This window comes from Vidua macroura, chromosome 15 (genome assembly GCF_024509145.1).
Source record: "Vidua macroura isolate BioBank_ID:100142 chromosome 15, ASM2450914v1, whole genome shotgun sequence".
NCBI lineage: Eukaryota > Metazoa > Chordata > Aves > Passeriformes > Viduidae > Vidua > Vidua macroura.
Genome location: NC_071585.1, coordinates 12,798,697 through 12,818,426, shown reverse-complemented (window position 1 = coordinate 12,818,426; position 19,730 = coordinate 12,798,697). Strand labels below are relative to the sequence as shown.

The 19,730-nt window shown below is 51.3% G+C and overlaps 1 protein-coding gene across 1 annotated transcript; it reads left to right on the top strand.

The window, feature by feature from the left end:
* The first annotated feature begins 256 nt into the window (after positions 1–256).
* On the top strand, positions 257–4,994 carry ATOX1 (antioxidant 1 copper chaperone). The gene is made up of 3 exons (XM_053991412.1): positions 257–341; positions 1,781–1,856; positions 3,134–4,994. Exons 1-3 carry the CDS (start codon positions 336–338, stop codon positions 3,265–3,267), a joined length of 216 nt encoding a protein of 71 aa, XP_053847387.1. The 5' UTR covers positions 257–335; the 3' UTR covers positions 3,268–4,994.
* Positions 4,995–19,730: the final 14,736 nt, after the last annotated feature.

The following is a 19,730-nucleotide window of genomic DNA, read 5'->3' as shown; positions in this document are numbered from 1 at the left end:
CCAATGAATCTCAAACCCTCAAAAGACGGAGACGAACGAGCTTTCTTTAGCAGCCCGGCCCCATCCTCACGGCTCTCCCCACCTCCCTCCCGCAGCCATTTGTCCGTGCTGATCCCTAGCCTGGAAGCCAGCAGAGCACCCGTTTTGGAGCTCCGCACGGACCAGCCACCCCGCAAACGCTCTCCACCGTTTCCTCCCTCGCCCGGCGTGCCATCCCCGCCTCCCGAGGCCGCGGCCGCGCCGCGGGGCCGGGCACGGCCCGCCCCTTCCTCCGCGCCGCGCCCGCAGCCGCGATCGGGGATCCGGGATCCGGGAACCGGGAGCGCGGCTCCGCCATGCCGGTGGGTGCGGGGCCCGAGGGCCTCTGCGGGGCCGGGGGCTGGCGGGGCGGCGGGGCAGGGAGGGCGCTGCCCGCTACCGGGAGCGGCCGCGGGGCTCCCCCGACCCTCGGTGCTCCCGCACCCCCCGAGGTTCCCCGAACCTCCGGGGCTCTTTCAGCGCCCCGGGCTCCCCCATCCCCCGAGGCTCCTCCAGTCCCCGAGGCTCTCCCCGCCCTCCGGGGCTCCTCCAAACCCCCCGACTCTCCCAGTCCTCGAGGCTCCCCCAGCCCCCAGAGTTCCTCCTGTCCTCGCTGCTCCCCTGGTTCTCCAGGGCTCCCCCAGCCCTCCAAAGCTTCCCCAGTCCCCCAAAGTCCCCCAGATCCTGCAGCTCCCCCAAACTCTAAGGCTCCCCCAGCCCACAGGGTCCCCCAAATCCTGCAGCTCCTCCGAACCCCAAGGCTCCCCCAGATCCTGCAGGTCCCCCAAACTCCGAGGCTCCCCCAGTCCTGAACTCTCCCAAACCCCAGGATGCCCCCAACTCCCAGGGCTTGGACACAGAAGGGCAGCATTGATGGGACCCTCCTTCCCCCCTGCTCGCACACTTCCCCAAAGCACCCAGGGCTTTTGGGAAATAAAACCAAAGAAAAATGGCAATTACACTGAAAAAAAACCCTAATGGGAACCTCCATCCCAAGCTCCTTCCTGGGTGAATGATCCCAAGAGGGTTTTGGCTTTGCAGTGGCAGGGGGCACAGGGTGGTTCTGAATAGAAAGTAATACAGATAGCAAGTAACAAATGCACAATAGTTTTACTTTTCTTTTTAAAGGAAAGTAAAAAGCACATGCAAGAGAAGGAAATTAGGACCTATCTGGTGCCAAAGGTTGAAGGCAGTGGTTAGTTACAGGCAAACACTGTTTTGTTGACCCAGTGTCACTCTCACAAGTAGTGAAGATATTGTTGGGGGCCTAGTGGAGTGGAGGGATGAAAAAAACAGCACTAATGGTCCTTAAATTTCTGGTTTGCTTTTATTTTTATTATGTTAGGGACCAGAAGCCTTGTAGATGCAAGAAGAATAGGGTGGGGAAGCACTGAAAACCTCACAGACTTAAGTCAGGACAGCGAGTAGCTGGAGGCAGGAGATTTGCTTCTCCTTGGGTCCCCTGCACAGGCTGAGTAAGCCCTGCACAGGCCATGGAGATGGCCATTTGTACTGATATAGAGGTAGCCACACAATCTCCAAAGACCCCTCAGGATTAAGCTGTGGGGGACAGCGCAAGGACACTGCAGGGAGGAGTACCAAGAGTTCTCAGTTTTGCTGAGGATCCCTTAGTGGTGTGTGTATGGACCTTTTGACTTGGGAGGCTTTGAACCTCCCCAAGGAAAAAGGCAAGTGTGGCGTGCTCATGGTGCATTTCCAGCTGTGCTCTCCCTGACCCCTCGACTGCCTCTTTTCCTTCCAGAAACACGAGTTCTTCGTGGACATGACCTGTGAGGGCTGTTCCAACGCGGTCACCCGTGTCCTGCACAGGCTGGGAGGTGAGTCAGTGCTGGGTGTGGGACAGCCAGCTCTGGGGCAGTGCCCTGGGGTCCTCCATCCTGAAGGGTAGCGCTGTGGGTTAAAGTTGAAAGTTGGAGACTTGTCCTTGCTCTGGTCTGAGGCTGCTCCTTAGCTGGTAACAAGTTGCTGGTTGTTTGCAGTTCTGTGACCCTTGGAGAAGTGTCAAGGGAGGGAGGAGCTGCCGCGGCTGCAGGTGGCTCTGAGCCACCAGGGCCTCACCCTGAGCCCTCTGGGAAGGACACTGGTAGACCCCTGCTCAGGCTGCCAGAGGGAAGGGAGGTGAATGTCCTGCCTGGCCTTGTTTCCAAGGAGGCCTGGAGTGTCTGTGGTGCTTCCCCAGATGTGTCATCAGCAGTCACAGGGAAGAGCTGCTGAGCAGAGCGTTTGGTGGTTGTCTGTGTAGCCTGTTTTTAATACCACCTGGAAAATTATAAAAATTATAACCCATGTCTTCTGTTTGCTGGCATTTCCAAGAGAGAAGGATCTGGCCTGCATTCATCAGTTGTGAAGACCTTCTCCCTCCGAGGGAGAACAACTTCCAGCCACCAAGGCAAAGGCCTTGCAACTTCTTCCAGACCCCATTACCAGGCTGTGACAATTCCATTTTCTCTGCGTGTGGATGTCAGCACCTCCATCACTCTTCAGCAGGCTGGCTAGTATCAGCCTCATGTGATGATGAGGCATAGCTCTCAAAGCTGATACATACCTACAGGTTTTGTGAAAATACATAACTGGATAGAGACTGCATGTCCAGTTCCTCTCACTGGGATGAGAGTGGCTCACCTTTGTTAGGCACTGGGAAATCCACATGGTAAAATGTCTTTTCCCTCCTTTTACTTCCAGCTGTTAGGTGGTACTACCAGATTAGGCATCTTGTCGTGAGCCTTTCCTAACCCTATTGTTACTAAACCAGAGCACAGACTGGGCTGGATGGAAATTGTAGTGGTTGGTTTGAACTCGGCTTACTCTGGTTCCTGCATGAGTGATTGTGTTGATCCAAGGTGGGGTGGGCAGATTAAAGCAGTTGAGAGACTGTGGTACCTGATGTGGAGCTAAAGCAGATTTTGCTTCCTTCATACCACTGCTGGCAGGACAGCAGGTTGATTTTGCTGGCTGGTGGTGGTATCAGAGTGTGCTGGCAGAAGATAAATGTCCATTTGACTGATGCCCTGGGAAGCAGATGTGTGAAGGTGAGCTTCCCCTGTGCTTACACCATTTGGCTGCTTCTAACTAAGCAAAATGTTTTTCCTCATAGGTGTCAACTTTGATATTGACCTGCCCAACAAGAAGGTGTATATTGACTCAGAGCACAACGTTGACACCCTCTTGGAAACCCTCAAGAAGACTGGAAAGAATGCTTCCTACCTCGGGGAGAAGTCTGCACAGTAGCCTTGCCTGGTGTGAGGAGCTAGGTATATACCAGCTGTACCCAGTGTGGAAGAGAGACAGCTGAGCTTTTTCCAGCTCTCCCAGTAAAACAGGCATCTTCCTGGAAAGCACAAATTTCAAAAGACCTGCAGGTCCAGCTTGAGCAAACCCCTCAAGTCAGAGAAGCAGCTGGAGCACACACAGGGACCCCTTAGCCATTCTGCACAGCCTGTATGACCGACCCCAGCCTTGGCTGTAGTGGAGATGTAGAACACGGCCTCTGTGCCATTCCCATTTGAACCTAGAGTTTGCCAGAGCATATTGTGCATGAAAACAAATCCCAAACACACTTAACAGCTGGCCAGAGAGAGTGTGAGCCCCAGCAATAGCAGAGAGGGTGATGGGACACAAAGAGCCCTTTGGGTGTGAGATGCTGTGGGTTGGCTCTTAGCACAAGGACCTCCAACAGCTGATTCTCATGATAAGGCTGTTAATCCTCCACCACGCTTAAGGATGGAAAAACAGCAGCTCCCTGGCACTCTTCTGGATGTAAAATGTTGGGTTTCAGAATACCTCCCAGTACACACATTCCCTGGCCAACTGTCTACTCCAGTGACAACCTGATTGTTGCAGCCTGTCAATTTTCCCAGAATTCCAGCATTTTGAAGACATGTACAAAACTCTGCTGACTGTAAAATATATTGGCAGACAAGGTTCAATTTCAGTGAAAAGAATAAAATGGGAGAGGGCTGCCCACTCACTGCATGTATCGTTCTTTAGTGTGCAAAATTGTTACATGCCGTCTCCCAAGAATTTGTTTCTGTCAGTGGAGCTTTCTGATCCAGTGACATTTTTTAATGGTCTAGTTGGATCTTCACAAATACCCAGCACAGATGCACTGAAACCAGTTCATGCTGATTTAATTCCCAGTCAGTAAATTAAATCAGGGATTTATACCAGCAGGAATTAAACTGATACAAGAAAAAGCTGAGCTGATAGCAATGTGTGTGCAATAGATCTGCATTGTTTAATAGGCTGACAACAGATCTTAAATCTGCAGTTTGTATCATTTGAGTAAGCTCTTGGTGCTTCTTAGATATTGTTTAAAGTCATAGCTGTAATCAAATAACCCCACTTAACAGAGGGAGGCTGATCTGAATTGATCAGTGCCTCAATTCGTTTTCAGTGTATTTCAGTTTCCTAGTATTGACTGCAAGGGCTGTTACAGCTTGCAAGGACTTGTGGTCTATGTGTCTGCAGAATTTAACTATTACAGCAAAGTCAGTCTCAAATAAGGGGGATGTGTCACTTTTCCTGGCCCAGTTTTCCCATTTCTTTCCTTATATGACATCAAGGCAGCCGGTGAGTCAATTCAGCTGGCCAGCGTGGCAGAACATTTCTCTGGATGCCTTTGTTTTCCTGTTGCATTTGAACTGATGCTCTTTGACTTATCCGAGGATCTTAAGACCCAAAACAAAGGAGAGCGGGGGGCTGGACTGCCCTTGCAAGATCACTTCAGCAGTCAGGCTGAAAATCCACTAAATTTAAATTTTGCACACTGCATAGGGAATGTTTTTAGGGGCCCATCTGTAAAAGGAGGGAGGGAAGTTGCAGATCCTTGGCTCTGATGGATAGATTTCCTTTGGTCCTCTTCCTGCTTGACCGGCAGAGGGCATCTCTGTATAACATTATCTCCTCTGGGCCTTGCTGTTCTTTCCCCTCCGTTTATTCATGTATTTATTTATGTATTTATTTTGCAGGAACTCAGTCATGACTTCAGCAAAAAGATGCCTTAACTGTCTGCATGTCTCCCAGCTTGCTGTGTCACTTGACCTTTGCCAGATGTGGGAAAGCAGAGGGCTGGCAGGAGACAGCTGGGCCTTGGGCTCCAGAAGTGGAGAGGGCTGGAGGAGGAGGTTGTGTGGTGTTTCTAGTCCCACAGTAAATCAAGGCACTGCTTTTAACTTTCAGTGCGTGTCTGTGTGTCCTGTGTGTCTTTGTACTGCTTTGAGTGGTTTTCTGTGAAAGAGGCAGCTTTTTGGGATGGAAAACTCCACTCTCCATGCAAGACAGGTCTCCCAGGAAATTGCAGCTATCCTTAGAAGCTGACTGCAACCTCTACCTGAGGAACACGTCTCAGGAGGACTGTGCTTGAATGTCACTTAGATTCAGGGAATCTGCATCTTGGAAGTTGTTTTTCTATCACAGAACAAACAGACTTTCCATTTGGGATGCAAGTGCTGGGAAGAAGGGACTTCTGCAGCCCCTGCAAGTCAAGGATAAGCAAGTGTCCTTTCGAGCTCGATGTGGCCTTGAGGCACAAGTGTGCAAAAGAGATTGCCTGAGCTGATGAGAAATGCAGGATGGAGGAAGGAGAATGGTGTGGGCACATCCAAGGTCTCTTATTTCCTGGCCCAGTGACCAGTCTTCTGGACTGTACTGTTGCTTTCATTTAATTCAGGTTTTTCAGCCCAGTGGAGGGATTGCATGTGTGTGTCCCAGTCTGCTGTCTGGTTTCACATGGGGGATGTTTCCCACACCTACCAGTCACACCAGGCTTGTTCTACAGAAAGGAAAAGTAGCTAAAGTTTGGAAGAAAAGGTTACTCAATATTTCAGAGATTTTTTGCAACTAATTTGGATTAGTTTTGACATAATTGCAATTTATTCTTTTTTAGAGTAGTTTATTGCTTCAAAGTCCTTCTTCACTTTTGATCCAAGCATGATTAATTGCTGTAGATGGACTTGCAGGGGGCTGGAGAGGAACTTCAAGGAATGTGTTGCAGACACTTTTTATTACTGTTTAAATTAAGGGAAGCTAAGGGCTACAAGTGTAACATCATTGCTTTATTTTCTTGCCTTAAAGTCTCCCAGTTCGGCAGGAAGTTTCCAGAGCCAAGACCCAGAACCAGAACCTATTTCTGTTTCGTGTCCATGCATTCATATGCCCAGTGTGACCCCTCCAGGGTCCTGCAGAATGAGTGACTCCCATTCCCTAGGCTGCCCTTGCTGCTCTGAGCTGGTGTTTGCCAATCTCAGTTATTATTTATTGCTTTCGTCTTCCTCCCAGGCTTGGCCAGTGCCCAGTCAGTGCCAGTGGCTCAGCTCTGGTGGTGGTGGCTGGGGGAGGACGTGTGCTGGCAGCCTGGCCAGGAGCTGGTTGGCACAGTGGCCTTGGAGCCAGCAGTCCTGGTGGCACTTGCTGTCTGCCAGGCTGGCAGGGGGCAGTGGCAGTGTGGTGCCCACACAGGACAGCTCCCACTCTCCATCTTGCTGAAACCAGGCTGCTTGTCCTTGGTGTCTGGGGTGCAGCTAATGCTGCCCACGCTGCCCTGGCTGCTCTGCTCCCTCGTCCTTGTTCTGCTTTGTGTAAAGCCTGCTTATCTCTGAGGCAGACAAGGAAAGGTTCCTACCCACAGCCAGCCAGGAGGTTCATGCAGATACCTCAACCTGCAGGGCTGCAATCTCCCAGCTCTCCCCTCCATTGTTCAGTGTGGGCAGAGCTCAGACTTTGCTTTAAGCTCTGGCCTGTTGAGTATTGATAGCCTGTGACAGTCCTCGCTTTGGAGTGTGGGCTGCATTTGGGCTGAATACAGCTGGGATAGGGAAGTTAGGGCAGGATGGTTGAGTCTGAACAGAGCTGCAGGGTGGCTGCCTGAAAGGTTTATGGCAAAGCTCTGGGAGAAAAAATAACTTCATAGACTAAAAGAATGAGAGAGTCGCTACCTGAGCACAGTGTCTTTGTTCCACCACTGCCCAACTGCAACATCTTCATTTATCATGTTAGCCTGAACTTGACTGCATCTCATGGAGAGGGACCCCGAAAAGCCCACACGGATAACATCATCACAATATTTTCCACAGGAAACAGTATGCCAGACACTGAGGCTGTGAAGCTGTTTTCAGACAAGGAAATGCTCAGTTTGCAATGCAAACAGGAAAGGGTGGCACTTGGAAAAGGAGCTTTCCTATACCACAGACACCCAGACTGTGCAGGACATCCCAGTGACCTGCTGGAAGAGTGATGTGTCAGCAGGATGAGCAGCTGGTCAGGTCTGCGGTTTATTGCCATCCATGAATGTGTCGTCCCAGCTGCAGGGAGACTTCACTGCTGGTCTCTTTTTTTCTTTTTGTTTAATTTCTTCACTTCTGGTTTCTTCAGAAAGGTCTCAGCCCAGCTCCAGCTGAACTGTGAGAATCCACAAACTGCCTCTAGCTGCAGCACCAGTAGGAACTGGGCAAACCCTGAGGGACTGGCTCTAAAAGTTCTTTTGTTTCTCCTGCCTCAAAATGATCTTTCCCCCTGACCCCCCTCCACAGTGTTTCCAGCAGACAGCATTTGCTTTTCTCACCCATCTCTGTGTGTTTGCAGCGTTGCTGTTGTGCTTCTGGGTGTCATTTTTCACCCAGTGTTACCTTCCCCCGCATTTTAAACAAAAATCTAATTTAGGTGGAAAAGTCTACAGCCTCCAAAGCCCAGTCCTTTATCCACAAAAGAAAAGCCGTGGTTATCCCGGGGCTGCCTTAAGCACCACTGGTTTTGGGCACTTTCTAATTACCTGATGACAGGCGGGGGATGATTTTAGCCAAAGGAGCAGTTGTACTCAGTCGAACCACCCAGTAAATGAGAGAATTTCCAAAATAGCACCACGGGCTGCAGAAAGCAGGCAAAGGACAGGAGAACCCCCTCAGTGCCTGCAAATGGTGATTCCGGCTGGCTTGGAGAGGTAAATTGCTGTGAAATTTCAGGGTGGGAAAGAAGGGCTCAGTTTGCAACAATCTCAGGAATTTCACAGGCGTGGCATGTCTGGGTGTTAAGACACACGTGTTACATGGTTCCATGGGGAATTCATTACCAAAAGATGGGGATTTTCTAGTCTTACTGTGCTTTTAAATGTTTGCTGTAAGAAACATTTAAACATTCCACCTTCGCTTGCCTGCCTGTTCCCAGCCCAGGCACGGCAGTGGCAGAGCTGGGAGGTGATGAGCACCATGACTGATGGGCTGGTGGGCAGGATTATACCCCCACACTTTTGGGGTCAACATCAGCAACATTGCCCTGAGCAGCTGCTCTTTGAGCTGAAGCTGTGCAGCTGGACCTGGAGGTTGCCCTGAGCTGGGCGTTCAAAGTCAAAAGCATTACCTGAAGTGGTCAAACATCTCTGCAAATGATGTGGTCCCTCAGAAGGACTCCAAACTGGCTGGAAAAAGCTTGGTGATCTCCATGAGCTAAATGTGCTGGTCTCTAATCTTTTAAATAAGGTCTGCAAAGACCCAATCTGGGTCTTTCAGCTGGGCTGCAGCCCCTCTGTGCTGGGTGATTTGCAGAACTGTCCCAATGCAGCACTGACATGCAGAGCAACATCAAAGGCCTGGCTGGTTCCCAACTCCTCTGTTGATACATGCAGATTCCCTGAGTAATTATCACAGGCAGCTTTCCACATTGCAGCTTCCAAAGCAGCAAAACACACGGGGATCTGACAGACTCCCCCTCCAAAACAGGAAAACACACAGGGTTCTGACAGACTCCCCCTCCTGGGGGAGGGGGACTGTGGCAGCATAAATAGAAAAAAAAAAAAAAAAAAAAAACCAACAAATCAAACAAACAAAAAACAGACTTAATTAAGGACTTCAAGAGCAGGAAATGTGCACACGTGTGCTTGCCAGAGCACAAATATTTTCTTTTGGAGCTGCTTTCTCCAAGGGTTCAGTAAGGTGATCGAGGCTGGGTTACAGAGCAAGGGTAGCAAACAGTTCCCAGCCCCTCCGGAAGGCAGCAGCCACAGGGCACTGCTGTTCTGCATCCTTCCCCATGCTCCAGCCTTTGGCTTTAGGCTCCCACAGTATATACTGAAGCTATTCAGCCATTTGGCTAAAAGCAGATGGGGAAGGAGAGAAAACAAAGTCAAACGAGAGGGAGAAAGGCAGCTTTTGTGCAGCCTCTGTTTGCAAAAGACAGCCCAAGCCCCTTTTGGACTAAGGTTTAATTTATTGGGCCCTGGAGAGCCGAGGCTCACAGCCCCACAGCTGCTGCAGGCAGTGGCACATTGGGGCAGCGGCAGAGAATGGGTGGGAGCCAGCTCTGATAAGTGAGCAGCTCCCTCGGAGGGGCAGTGAGATGCACAGGACACGATGTGAGGACCCTGGCTGCTCTGGGGGGAGCAGATCTGCCCCCTGACTCTTCTGCTACAAGGGCCTTTCCCCGGTTCCCTAAAGGGATGAGGGAAACTGGTCTGCATAGACGGGAGCCTTCAGCCTGGCCCTTCCTGCTATTGTCCCTCTGCTCATCATGTCTGCTCCTGAGCACCTCCCAAAGCACTGCTGGGTGCTGCAGTACTGCCTTCACGTTTCCTCTTCACCACTCCACACTAGTGGGTTGCTGTCACTGAGGCAAGACATAGCCAGAAGAGAGATCTTGCGGCATTTCAGACTTTTCCACAATTCCCAGCTGGCATGAAATTCCCAGGGCAGGGCCATCTCTCTCAGCCCATCTGCAATCTGCTCACCTATTTTCAACAGATGGGTGAGAAAATGTTCAAACAAACACAACTCATCCCCTTGTAAATGAAAGGAGATGCCTGAATGGAGCAGGAATCCACTGTGTGCAAGTACCCTCCTGCTCCATCTCTGATGGAGCAATTTCCCCCCCTCCGAAGCTCCTGCTGGGCTGTGGGCAGAGCTTGTCCTGCAGAAACCAATGTCAGCAGGGTGCACAATGCCTGGCAATGACAACAGGGGCCTCGAGCTTAATCTGTTGTGCACAGCTTAAAAAAACCCCATCCCACACAGCTATTGTCAGGGTGATCCCATCGATTGCATCATCAGTCTGCTTGGGACACGGGGCTGTCTCCAGGGCTCAGGGCAGGGGTGCCTGGGGACCAGCCCTGGGGTCCCTGGGGCAGTGTAGGGAGCAGCCCTGGGGTCCCTGGGACTGTCCAGCATCTGTAGACAAGCCAGGCTTGTGCTGTGCTGCTCTACAAATAGAGCCTAACGTCCTTTGGCTTTTCCCTTGCTTTTGTCAGCTGGTGGGAGCTGGTTATTATTATTATTATTATTATTATTATTATTATTATTATTATTATTATATTTTATTTTATTATCCCCACAAAGGCATGGGACAAAGGGTCTCCCTTTGGTGGAGAAAACTCTGACATCAGCATCTACACCTCTATTTCCCTGTGGTTTTGCCTTCCCCTGCATCTGTGCAGTGCTCCATGCTTGTGGCCTCCCAGGAGCAGCCAGCAAAGCAGGCAGCTCGGTGGGAACGATCCAATTTCCAGGGCAACTGGGACGGGACTGAGTCCAGAGTGTCCTCGACTCACAGAGCCGCTCTTATTTCTCCACAGTTTCCTCTCCGTTTGCTTTCTTAGTTCAGCCTGTCCTTTGCCAGGGAAGAGGCCAAAAAAGCAGAGATGTGGCACATCCAGAGTCTTCCCAGCTGGCTTTACAACTGCTGGGGGACTTTTAGCTTTCCAGTTTCAGGAGCAGCCCTCCAAGCTTGCCTTGCCCTGAGGTCAAAGTACGTCAAAGTATGGTCAAAGCAAGAGCATAGGAAGGCAGGAGGCCAGCTCTGACTCTTAACAGCTCTGTGCTGAGCTTCTCACCAAGGGTCCATGTGCAGAAGACACAGATGTGTATCCCCAGGTATGAATCATCATCCTCTGCCACTAGTGTTGGTCACCTGTGCTATGACCAGCTGAAGATACAAGTCCTGGTGTGTCCAGAAGAAGTCCAGAAATCAACTCAGCAAAGTGTCTCCAACCCCCTCCTGCCATACCCTTGTTTTCCTTCCCCCTGGCAGAGAACTGCACACAATTCCTCCAAACAGGGTCTTAGCATGCCAGTGGAATGGCACAGGCTCAGCTGCACCCCAGGCCTTGCAAGAGGCCAAGAAACCTTCCCTGTGGGCCACCCAGAGATCCAATGAGCAGCAGGAGCTGTGCTTGGGATCAATGCTGAAGAGCCACTTTGAGGCAAAGGGAGCTGGGCACGAAGTGCTCTTTGCCATGGAAAACAATAGACTCAACCCAGTGCCAGAGGGGTTTAAAACTCATCCCTAGAGCAGCATAATGCTGAAAACCTCCAGCTGTTATTTCCAGATTTGCAACCCCAACAGAGGAGTGGCCAATTCCTGCCAGAGCAGCAAACTTGTTTGTGTGTCTGCATAAAACTGACAGCCAGGCATTCCTCCCCACGCCCGCATTGTCCCTCTGTCCCCAGCTGTCCCTCTGTGCCCTCTGTCTCAGCTTCACACCATGTGGGGAGCAGGAGGGAAAGTGTCCCTGTCCCAGCAGCAATGGGCCCTCCCCATTCACAGGGCAGACCTGGCTCCTGGGCTGGAGCCCCCTCCCAGACACACCAGGCTGGGACCACGCTCCAGATGTGGCCATTGGTAGGTTCAAAAAGAGGGGCCAGGAGATGAGATCTTGCTCCTCCCTTTGTTTCTTCCAGAGCCCCCAGAAATTCAGGAAGTGGGATGAACTTTCTGATTCCACTGGAAATGGTTGAACACCAAGAGATCTGGGGAGATGTCAGAGAAAGAGGTGCCACTTCTCATCCAGCCTTTTCACCCACACTTTCCATCCAGAAGCAGCAGAGATTCCCTTGGTAGCACTCATTATTTTTAATGCCTTGGAGAAAAACCAGCATGAATGGCCCAGCCTTGAGAGAGATGGCATCAATGTCAGGCCAGGCACACCTCAGGCAGTGAGGACCTCTGTTCTTGGGGGTTGCAGTGGATAATTTTTAAAGGTCCCTTGCAATCCAAACTCTTGTATGGTTCTGGGATTCTCCAGAGTTGCCTGGGGGAGAGGAGCAGGAAAGGAGCCCTTGGGCACAGGCAGGAGCCGAGCTCCATCAGCAGCTGCCCGGATGCCCTCACTGTCCACAGCTTCATCAGCCTCTGTGTGCGTTAGTGAAGGAGCAGAGGAACATCCCCACGGCAGGTTTGGTGCCTGCATCCTGCTGGGTGGCCTTCAATAACCCAAAAGCACACTGTGGTCTCCCTCCTGTTTTGCAGGTGAGTACCTCCAGAGGGGCCCAGACAATTCCCTGCACTACCCCACTCATTGAGAAAGCTGCTGTTTCCGTAATTTCCCAGTTCCCACCTTTTCCCCCTAAGTGAACAACACAATTTTGAATGTTCATGCCGTTAAAAATCCACTCCATTAATCCTGGTAGTAAATCTTGGGCAGTCTTGCTCCCTGGGGTGACGTGGGCAGGCACAGGAGAGAGATTGCAGTGGGTACCTTTGGGCATATCTGAAGTTAAAGAACTGCAGGGTGACATCACCAGTGTCTGTGTCTCATCTCTGAAATTTTCTGGTTAGTCTTTGCAGATGCCTGATACAATTAATGTTCATTAGCAGTCTCACAGCAGCATCACACAGGAGAGAGCCCAGTGTTCTCCCTCTCCCACATTTCAGGAAGGATGTTGTCTCTCTGCTTTTCCCATAAAAAAGAAGTTTAAAGGGGACTTCTCTGAATCTGATAGGTTTTTTTTTTAACTGTGATTTTTGTCCCTCCATCTCCTTAAACAGCTGCTGATAACATATGCAGGGCACACAGCTGGGGAAGCACTGCTAATTTTAGCAGCAGCTCCTGAGGGAGGGACCCTGCTCTGGGCCAGGCACAGGATGGAAAGTCACAGCATTTGCTCAGGGCCCCACATGACCTCGCTATTTTGGGGCTGCCCACGTCCCACCTTGCCCCAAGCCCACAGACACAGTGTGGCATCAGCCCCGAGCCTTCCCACAGCCCAGCTATTCCTGCCCAGCACCGCTCCTGCCCAACCCCGGCCAAACGGGATGGTGGCTTTTGAAGGGAAGTAAACAAGCTTCAGGGCTAAATTGAGATCCCCACAACTCACACACTGAAGCAGTGATGGACGAGGTATTTTCTGCCCTCATATGTCCACTGTATTTTCATCCAGCTAAGGGGGTTGTGTCCTCCTGGGTTTCCTTTACTCCCTGATCAGTGAAATTCCATCAAGTTCCATACAGATGATGCAAATGATTCTTCCACTGACTGGTCCTTGCAAGGGTCTATACATGGCCTTAAAGATCTGAATTGGTCAAGGTAAGAAAATTTTAAGGAACTTGAACTCCCCAGAGTAAAATCCACACTGGACAGGGGAGCTTAGAGAAGTTGAAAAGTGCAAATGAGATGATTTGAAAGGAGCCAGCAAGCAGAGATGGTGTGGAGGTCAGTGCTTGCACTTGGCATTAGCCTGGAGCGGCCGTGGTTGTAAATCACAGTCAGATGCTAAAATCCCAGATTGGCTTCTAGCACTGCCCCTACCAGCCCTGCCTGACCCTACAGCCCTTCACACAGCTCCTGCACAACAGGGGTGGCTCAGGCTCACAAGATATCCTGCCCCAAAGTGCTGTCAAAAAATATTTCCTACTGCATCCCCTAATATCTTTGCCAGCTTTAGCTTAGCTTTGCTTGTTGCTGGTGACTGGCTGTGGTGGTGTAACCCCAGTGGGCAACCAACACTTGCTTTTCCCTCTGTACCCAATCCTCCCAAATGCATGTGTCCAAAACCAATCCCCTTTTGCTTCCTCTAAGGGACACCCTGTTTATGGAGCCTCCTGCATCCAGCAGCCTGGCTCACTTGTCTAGTACATCTCAAGCCAGGGCTTGTTCTGAAGTGAGCTCAGCTGGAGCAGAAAGTGTCAGAGCAATGGACAGAAAAATGCAGATTCTCAGGGTGGATCAGTGCAGGCTCAGCCAGGGGTGGCCCAAGAACCTCAGGCACCTGAAGCACCGTGTCCTGCCTGGATGGGGCCACAGCTCCAGCACAGCTCAGTTCCCACCCAGGGATGCTGTAGTTCATCCAGCAGCAGTGCTGGGGGGATGTGGCCTCTCGGGATGGCTCTGTCCGGAGCCTTTCCTGGCTTGTGTCACCGCAGGAGCGGGGCTGTGCAGGGGGAGGAGATGGAGCACGGAGGGCGCACACACCGAGTTACTGTGAGCGGGGCAGGGCTGCCCGGGAGCGGGGATGTTTTCATAGGGCTTTGCCAGCAATGAGGGTTAATAGGAGGACACTAAAGTCCTGTTCTTCAGCCTCCACGGGGAGCTGCTAAACTTTCCAGGCTTCAACTCATATTCCAGCCTGCCTGTCACCAGTGTGCCTTGCCCTCGCCATCACCGGCTTTTCCTCCTCTTTGCCTCCAGGAATGCACAAGCCTGCAGCAAAAGCAGCCCTCGCTTACAGCCCGTGTTCTCAGCTGCTGGATCCTGGGAACAGCGAGTTATCCTGAGGACACCAAACCCTGTTGCCTGCTTTGCCTCAGCTGCAATCCCAATCCATGGCAGCTCTGCCCCACCACTGCCTGGCCCCACTGGACACTCACCAGCCTAACCACTGCATCACATTCCCAAAGGGGAGCCTTGTAAATGGCTCAGGAAAACCATTGTTTCCATCCCTTAGATGTAAGGTGGTGTGGCTGGTGAAATTAAAAAGGGTTGTGGGGTAAGTGGCAAACTCATCTGAGAATCAAGATTCTCTTAGAGGACCTCACACTCATGGCCCAAAATAACAAATGCAGCTGGCCCCAGAGAGCCTTGTGAACCCTGGAATTTGTCTTTCTGGTTTTTTCCTCACCCATGGTTATTGCCTCTGCTTTCCAGATGACATTTGATGTTCTGGGGCTGCCACAGCTTCACCTGGGTATTCCCATCAAAGCTGCCTTTTAGACTGTATTTCTCCATGGAAAAGAGCTGCCACTGCAGCCTAGGAGCTTCCCTCCCCACATGTCCCAGGGGCCTGAGAGTGGATTCCTGTTTATTTCCTCAAGAAGTTCTATTCATATCCTTCAAAAACTGCCAAACCACATTTGTCAGGCTCAAGAGGACTCAAAAGTGCATCATAGGTAAACATCAGAAATAAGGTGGGACTACCTGGAGTTAGCAGCACTTCCCTCCTGGAAGTTTTATTTCATCTTCTGCAAGTCACAGGCACAACTCCAGCACAAGGTCTCAAGCAAGAGCAGAGTTGGGCTGAGACACCCAACTGTAATTCAGGCACTCAACATCCCTGTGCCCAGGAAGAGTAGGGAGCAGCCCCTGGCAGCAAGGAAGAGGCCTTTTGGGATGGACATTCAGGTTCTTTGGATACTGTAGGTGCTGGGCTGGGACCAAACTCAGCCAGCTGGATGTGCCTGGGAGTTTCAAATCAGCTGAAGAGGTGTCCTGTCTGCCAGTGCCTGGTGTGATGTCCCCAGGCAGGGCTGTGGGGACTCTGCCACAGGGAGAGGGTGGGGGGCTACAGCCAGAGGGGTTCTCTCTACCACCCTTCCTGGGTGTTCACATGGAATGCCCAGGAGCAGCATCCTGGGCAGTGCAGGGGCAGCTGCAGCACACAGAGCTCCTCTCTTGCTCCACAGCTGAGGAAGGTGATGGATTTTATTCCCCTGCCACTTTGGCCTCAGTTTGGTTTCAGGGAGGACAGACAGACTTCTCCCAAGCCTGCAGCCCCACACATTTGCAAGTGAGTGAGATGATAATGCAAGGGGAGCTTGAAAGAGGCAGAGACCTTCCCCATGGGGCATGGAAGAGCCTTCCACCAGAGAACCCTGGGACAGCTGTGAGAGTCCACACACATCATGGAAAGAACAAGACACCCCACAGTAAGTCTGTCCTGCTTTCTAGCTCTGCAGCCTGCTCCCAGGCCATGAGTCACTGCAGAGCTGTGCACAGCTGCCTTTCCATCCCCTGCCCTGCTGGCCTCTGGATTACAGCTGAGAATCTGCAATCCATCTCCTTCTCCATCTGCTTCTGACCAGCACCCCAGCGCAGGCATCGGAAGAGACTGAGAGTGTCCATCTGCTCCATCTGAACCGGGCATCAGTCCCACAGCTCAGCTGAGGGACAGAGTCCCATCCCACTGGGAAGAATTCCTTGCCCCACGTAGGACAAAGATAGCCACTCTCAGGCGTGTTCCAAGGGCATTTTGTGTTCATCCTGCCCTGTGCAGATGGTGCTTCCAGTGGCCCTGCATGTGCTTAGTGCAAGCCCAGAGAGAGCACAGCCCTTCTGCCTCTGATCTGCTTCTGAAATGGAAAAAGCCAGAAACCCTCCAGCTGACACACTCCCAGAGAGCAGGAGAGATGGGAAATTCCTGGGATAAGCAGATTTCTCTCTGCTCTGCAGTTACTCTCAGCTTTTCCTGAGCTGGGTGCTGGGCTCCCACCCCTGCAGCCATTGACTTCCCCCACACTGCCCTACACCTGTGAGGAGCTCAGCCTTCAGCCACACATCCAGAGATGAAGACTTAGCAAATTACATTCCCACAGTGGTTCCAGGGCATTCTGTTTATTTATATGCACTTTGGGTTCATTGTTTTGCAGCAGCATCCACCAGAATTAATGCAGATACATCCTCTAGAGAAAAACTCATTAGAGAATCCATCCCAGAGCAGAGGGAAGGAAAAGCTCCTCACACTGACAGACTTGTGAGCAGGGGACAGCAAGATTATTTAATCCACACTTGTATCACTCCTACAGAGCTGCTCACTTGCCTTTTTCTCCATCTCTTACAGCAAAATTGTTCCCCTCTTGGAAAGCACCAGGGTTTTCTCAACTGCACCAGTCCTGATCTGCCCAGCCTGGCTCAAAGCAGGATGAAGAAATTTGGATTTTGAACTGGGGTTAGCTGGAGTTCAAACCTCACCCCTCCAGACCTCTTGGCTTTGCAGTAAAATGAGCTCAAGCCCCAAAGGGTCTTGTCCTGTTTGCTGTTTCCATCGGAGTTTGTGCAGTCACTCGAGCTGGGAGCAAGCACTGGGAGCCCTGGGGTTCATCTGCTGTGCCCAAAGCACCCACTGGCACAGGGTCAGGAGCCTGAGCTAGACCTGCTGCAGCCCTGCCAGGGTTCCCAGGACTGAGGAAGCCCCTTGGGCAATCTCCTGCTCATCCAGTGCCCCAGATGTCATAAAACAGCTTTCTAAATATGTGTGAGGTCTAGTTTTCCTCGTGGCGGCCTGACAGAAAAATCTCCTCTTTGATGACCCCACTAAGCCTTACAAGAGTGGAAAGGACTTTCCAGGACTTCCTTTGCAAGCTCTCAGTCATTTCAGGAGCTCTTTAAAGCTGCTGAGTTTAAAGAGCCAGCCAGTTGCTCCAGGCTGTTTATGATCCCCCTCCATCCCAGTGCTGGTGCCAGGCAATGTGTCCTTCCCAAGGCACAGGACCTGGCTGTCCCCACTCTGTGCACAGAGCACCCCTCACTCCCAATCCCTGGGCTCGCAGGATGGGCTTGGGGGCCATTTCCAGATGTGACTGCATCACTGCTTTTTGCTCTCACTCAGACCCAGGGTCTAAGCCGCCACATCCATAAAGAAATCCCTGCTATAATTATCTCCGTGGCCACTATCATTTGTTTAAGCCCTAAGTAGAGGGCTTAACTTCAGGCTACAGTGCAGAGCAATTGCCACGTTGTCAGTTAGAAAAGTCGTGGTTTCTTTTCTCTTCTTTTTTTTTTCTCTCTAAAATTTTTTCCAGATGTCTTTTTTTTTTTTTTCCTTAGGAGAAGAACCAGCAGCGGTACAATTTCAATGCGAGCCATGACTAATCCACTGTAGAGAGCATTCAACAGCTGTGTCCAGCTCCCTGGGTTATGACTTAAGAAGATGAAACTTTGTTTTAGGGGATGTCTGACCTCTGGAGCCAAACTGGCACTGGGCTGCACCTGGGAGGCACAGACACTTGTGGTGGGAGGACAAGGTGCTCCAGTCGGTTGCATTAGAAGGACCCATGGAGTCTTAGACACCATCACAAATCCAGCCTCCACAGGGAGGGTCATGTGGAATATTTATTACTCTGTGAGTGGTATCAACATCCTCATATCAGCACCCAGGGATGGCTTTTGGGAAGTGTGCAGCCAGGTAAAGAAATGGGTGGAGAAGATTTTCTTCTCTTGTTCTTTGCCACCAGCCTCCTGAGCTGCCTGATCACAGAGATTGTTCACTGGGAAGTGATGATGGGTTTTCATTAACCCCTCCTCCATTCTTTCCCCTCTGCCTTCCCTTTCTGTCCTGTTTATATTTTTTTCCTTGTTGGCCATGGGAAGTTTAGTCTTACATCTGACCTCTCACATGCAGCAGAAGTGCCGCGAGGCCGGGTGAGGAGTGAGCAGATACAGAGCCACAACAAAGGCATCCTACAGAGCAAGGAGCCAGCACAGCCTGGCAGGTCATCACGGGCCAGTCCCTGTGTTGACATCTAAATCCTCAGTAACACCAGTGGCAAGGGTTAAGCACCACCCAGGTCCATGTCTCAGCCTTCTCAAAGATAGCACATAATCAAGAATGAACCCAAACCCCAGGCAGCCAAGACAAAACACGATGTCGAATTTTGCTATGATCTCAAGTGTCCTTCACTCAGCATCCACAATCACACTGCTGGTGCCCAGATGTCCTCAGTCCTGCTGGCTACACGAGACACTATCTTTCCATTGCCCTGGAGAGAAGCCCCGGGGTGAGGTTTGATGCCACAGGAGGATCACAAGCTGCAAAGAGCTGGATTATCCATGGGGCTCAGGACAGCTCTGTATGGCATGGAGACATTCTTTGGGGATGCCCAAACTGTAGGAATTTTTGGCTACTGGTTCTCCTTTGCAGTGCAGTGCCAAGGCCATGCCGGTGCTGGGGGAGCAGATGCACCTCAGATCCTCTCAGCCATGGAGAGAAGCAAGGGGAGAGAAGATGGGTTTTCACCCTGGGCATAGAGAGGAACAGATGGGAAAACTCAACTCCAAACAGCTTTGCTGCTTGGCTGACTCTGGCTGGGCAACTGCTCCAGTTGAGTTATGATCTGTAAAGTCAAAATAGTGAGTGATGTCTGAAGAGACCACCAAATTCAGCTGAGTGGCAATTCTGGCTGGGTTTTGTTCAATCAGTCCAGATCTGCTGGGTGATAACCACAACAGAGAGACCACTGTGCTGACAGTCACATCTACCAGCACAGCATTTCTTACAGCATTTCAGATATGTCTTTATCCTCCACATTCTCTGGGTCATTCTTTCCTCTCCCTCTCCACAAGGCCGTCACAGATATCAGCAATGTTAGGAGACAGGATGAAGAAACAAAAACTCTCCTGCTTTCCTCTGCATCCTCCCGAGGATGGGAAACACCAGTTCAGGGACTGAGCTACTCCGCTGAGAAATGACAGCATTTAACATTATAATTGCAGCAGGTCGGGGTGTTAGGAGGTGCAAAACCAGGCAGAGAGATGGCATTCCCCTATCCCCGTGTGCTGTCAGTCCGAGAGAGACAGAGAACTGGAAACTCACTGCAGGCAACTGCTGTGACAGGACCCTGCTGGGAGGGCTGCGCTGGGGACTGCTCTACCCCTGACAGGGACCCTTTGATTTTCAGCTTGATTTCTCTGGTCTATCCTTTGGAGCCAGGCTCAGGGACTGCCCACTGGGAAGCGGAGGAGAGGAAGAGACCGATTTGGAAACCTAGAGAGGAGGAGGAGGGGG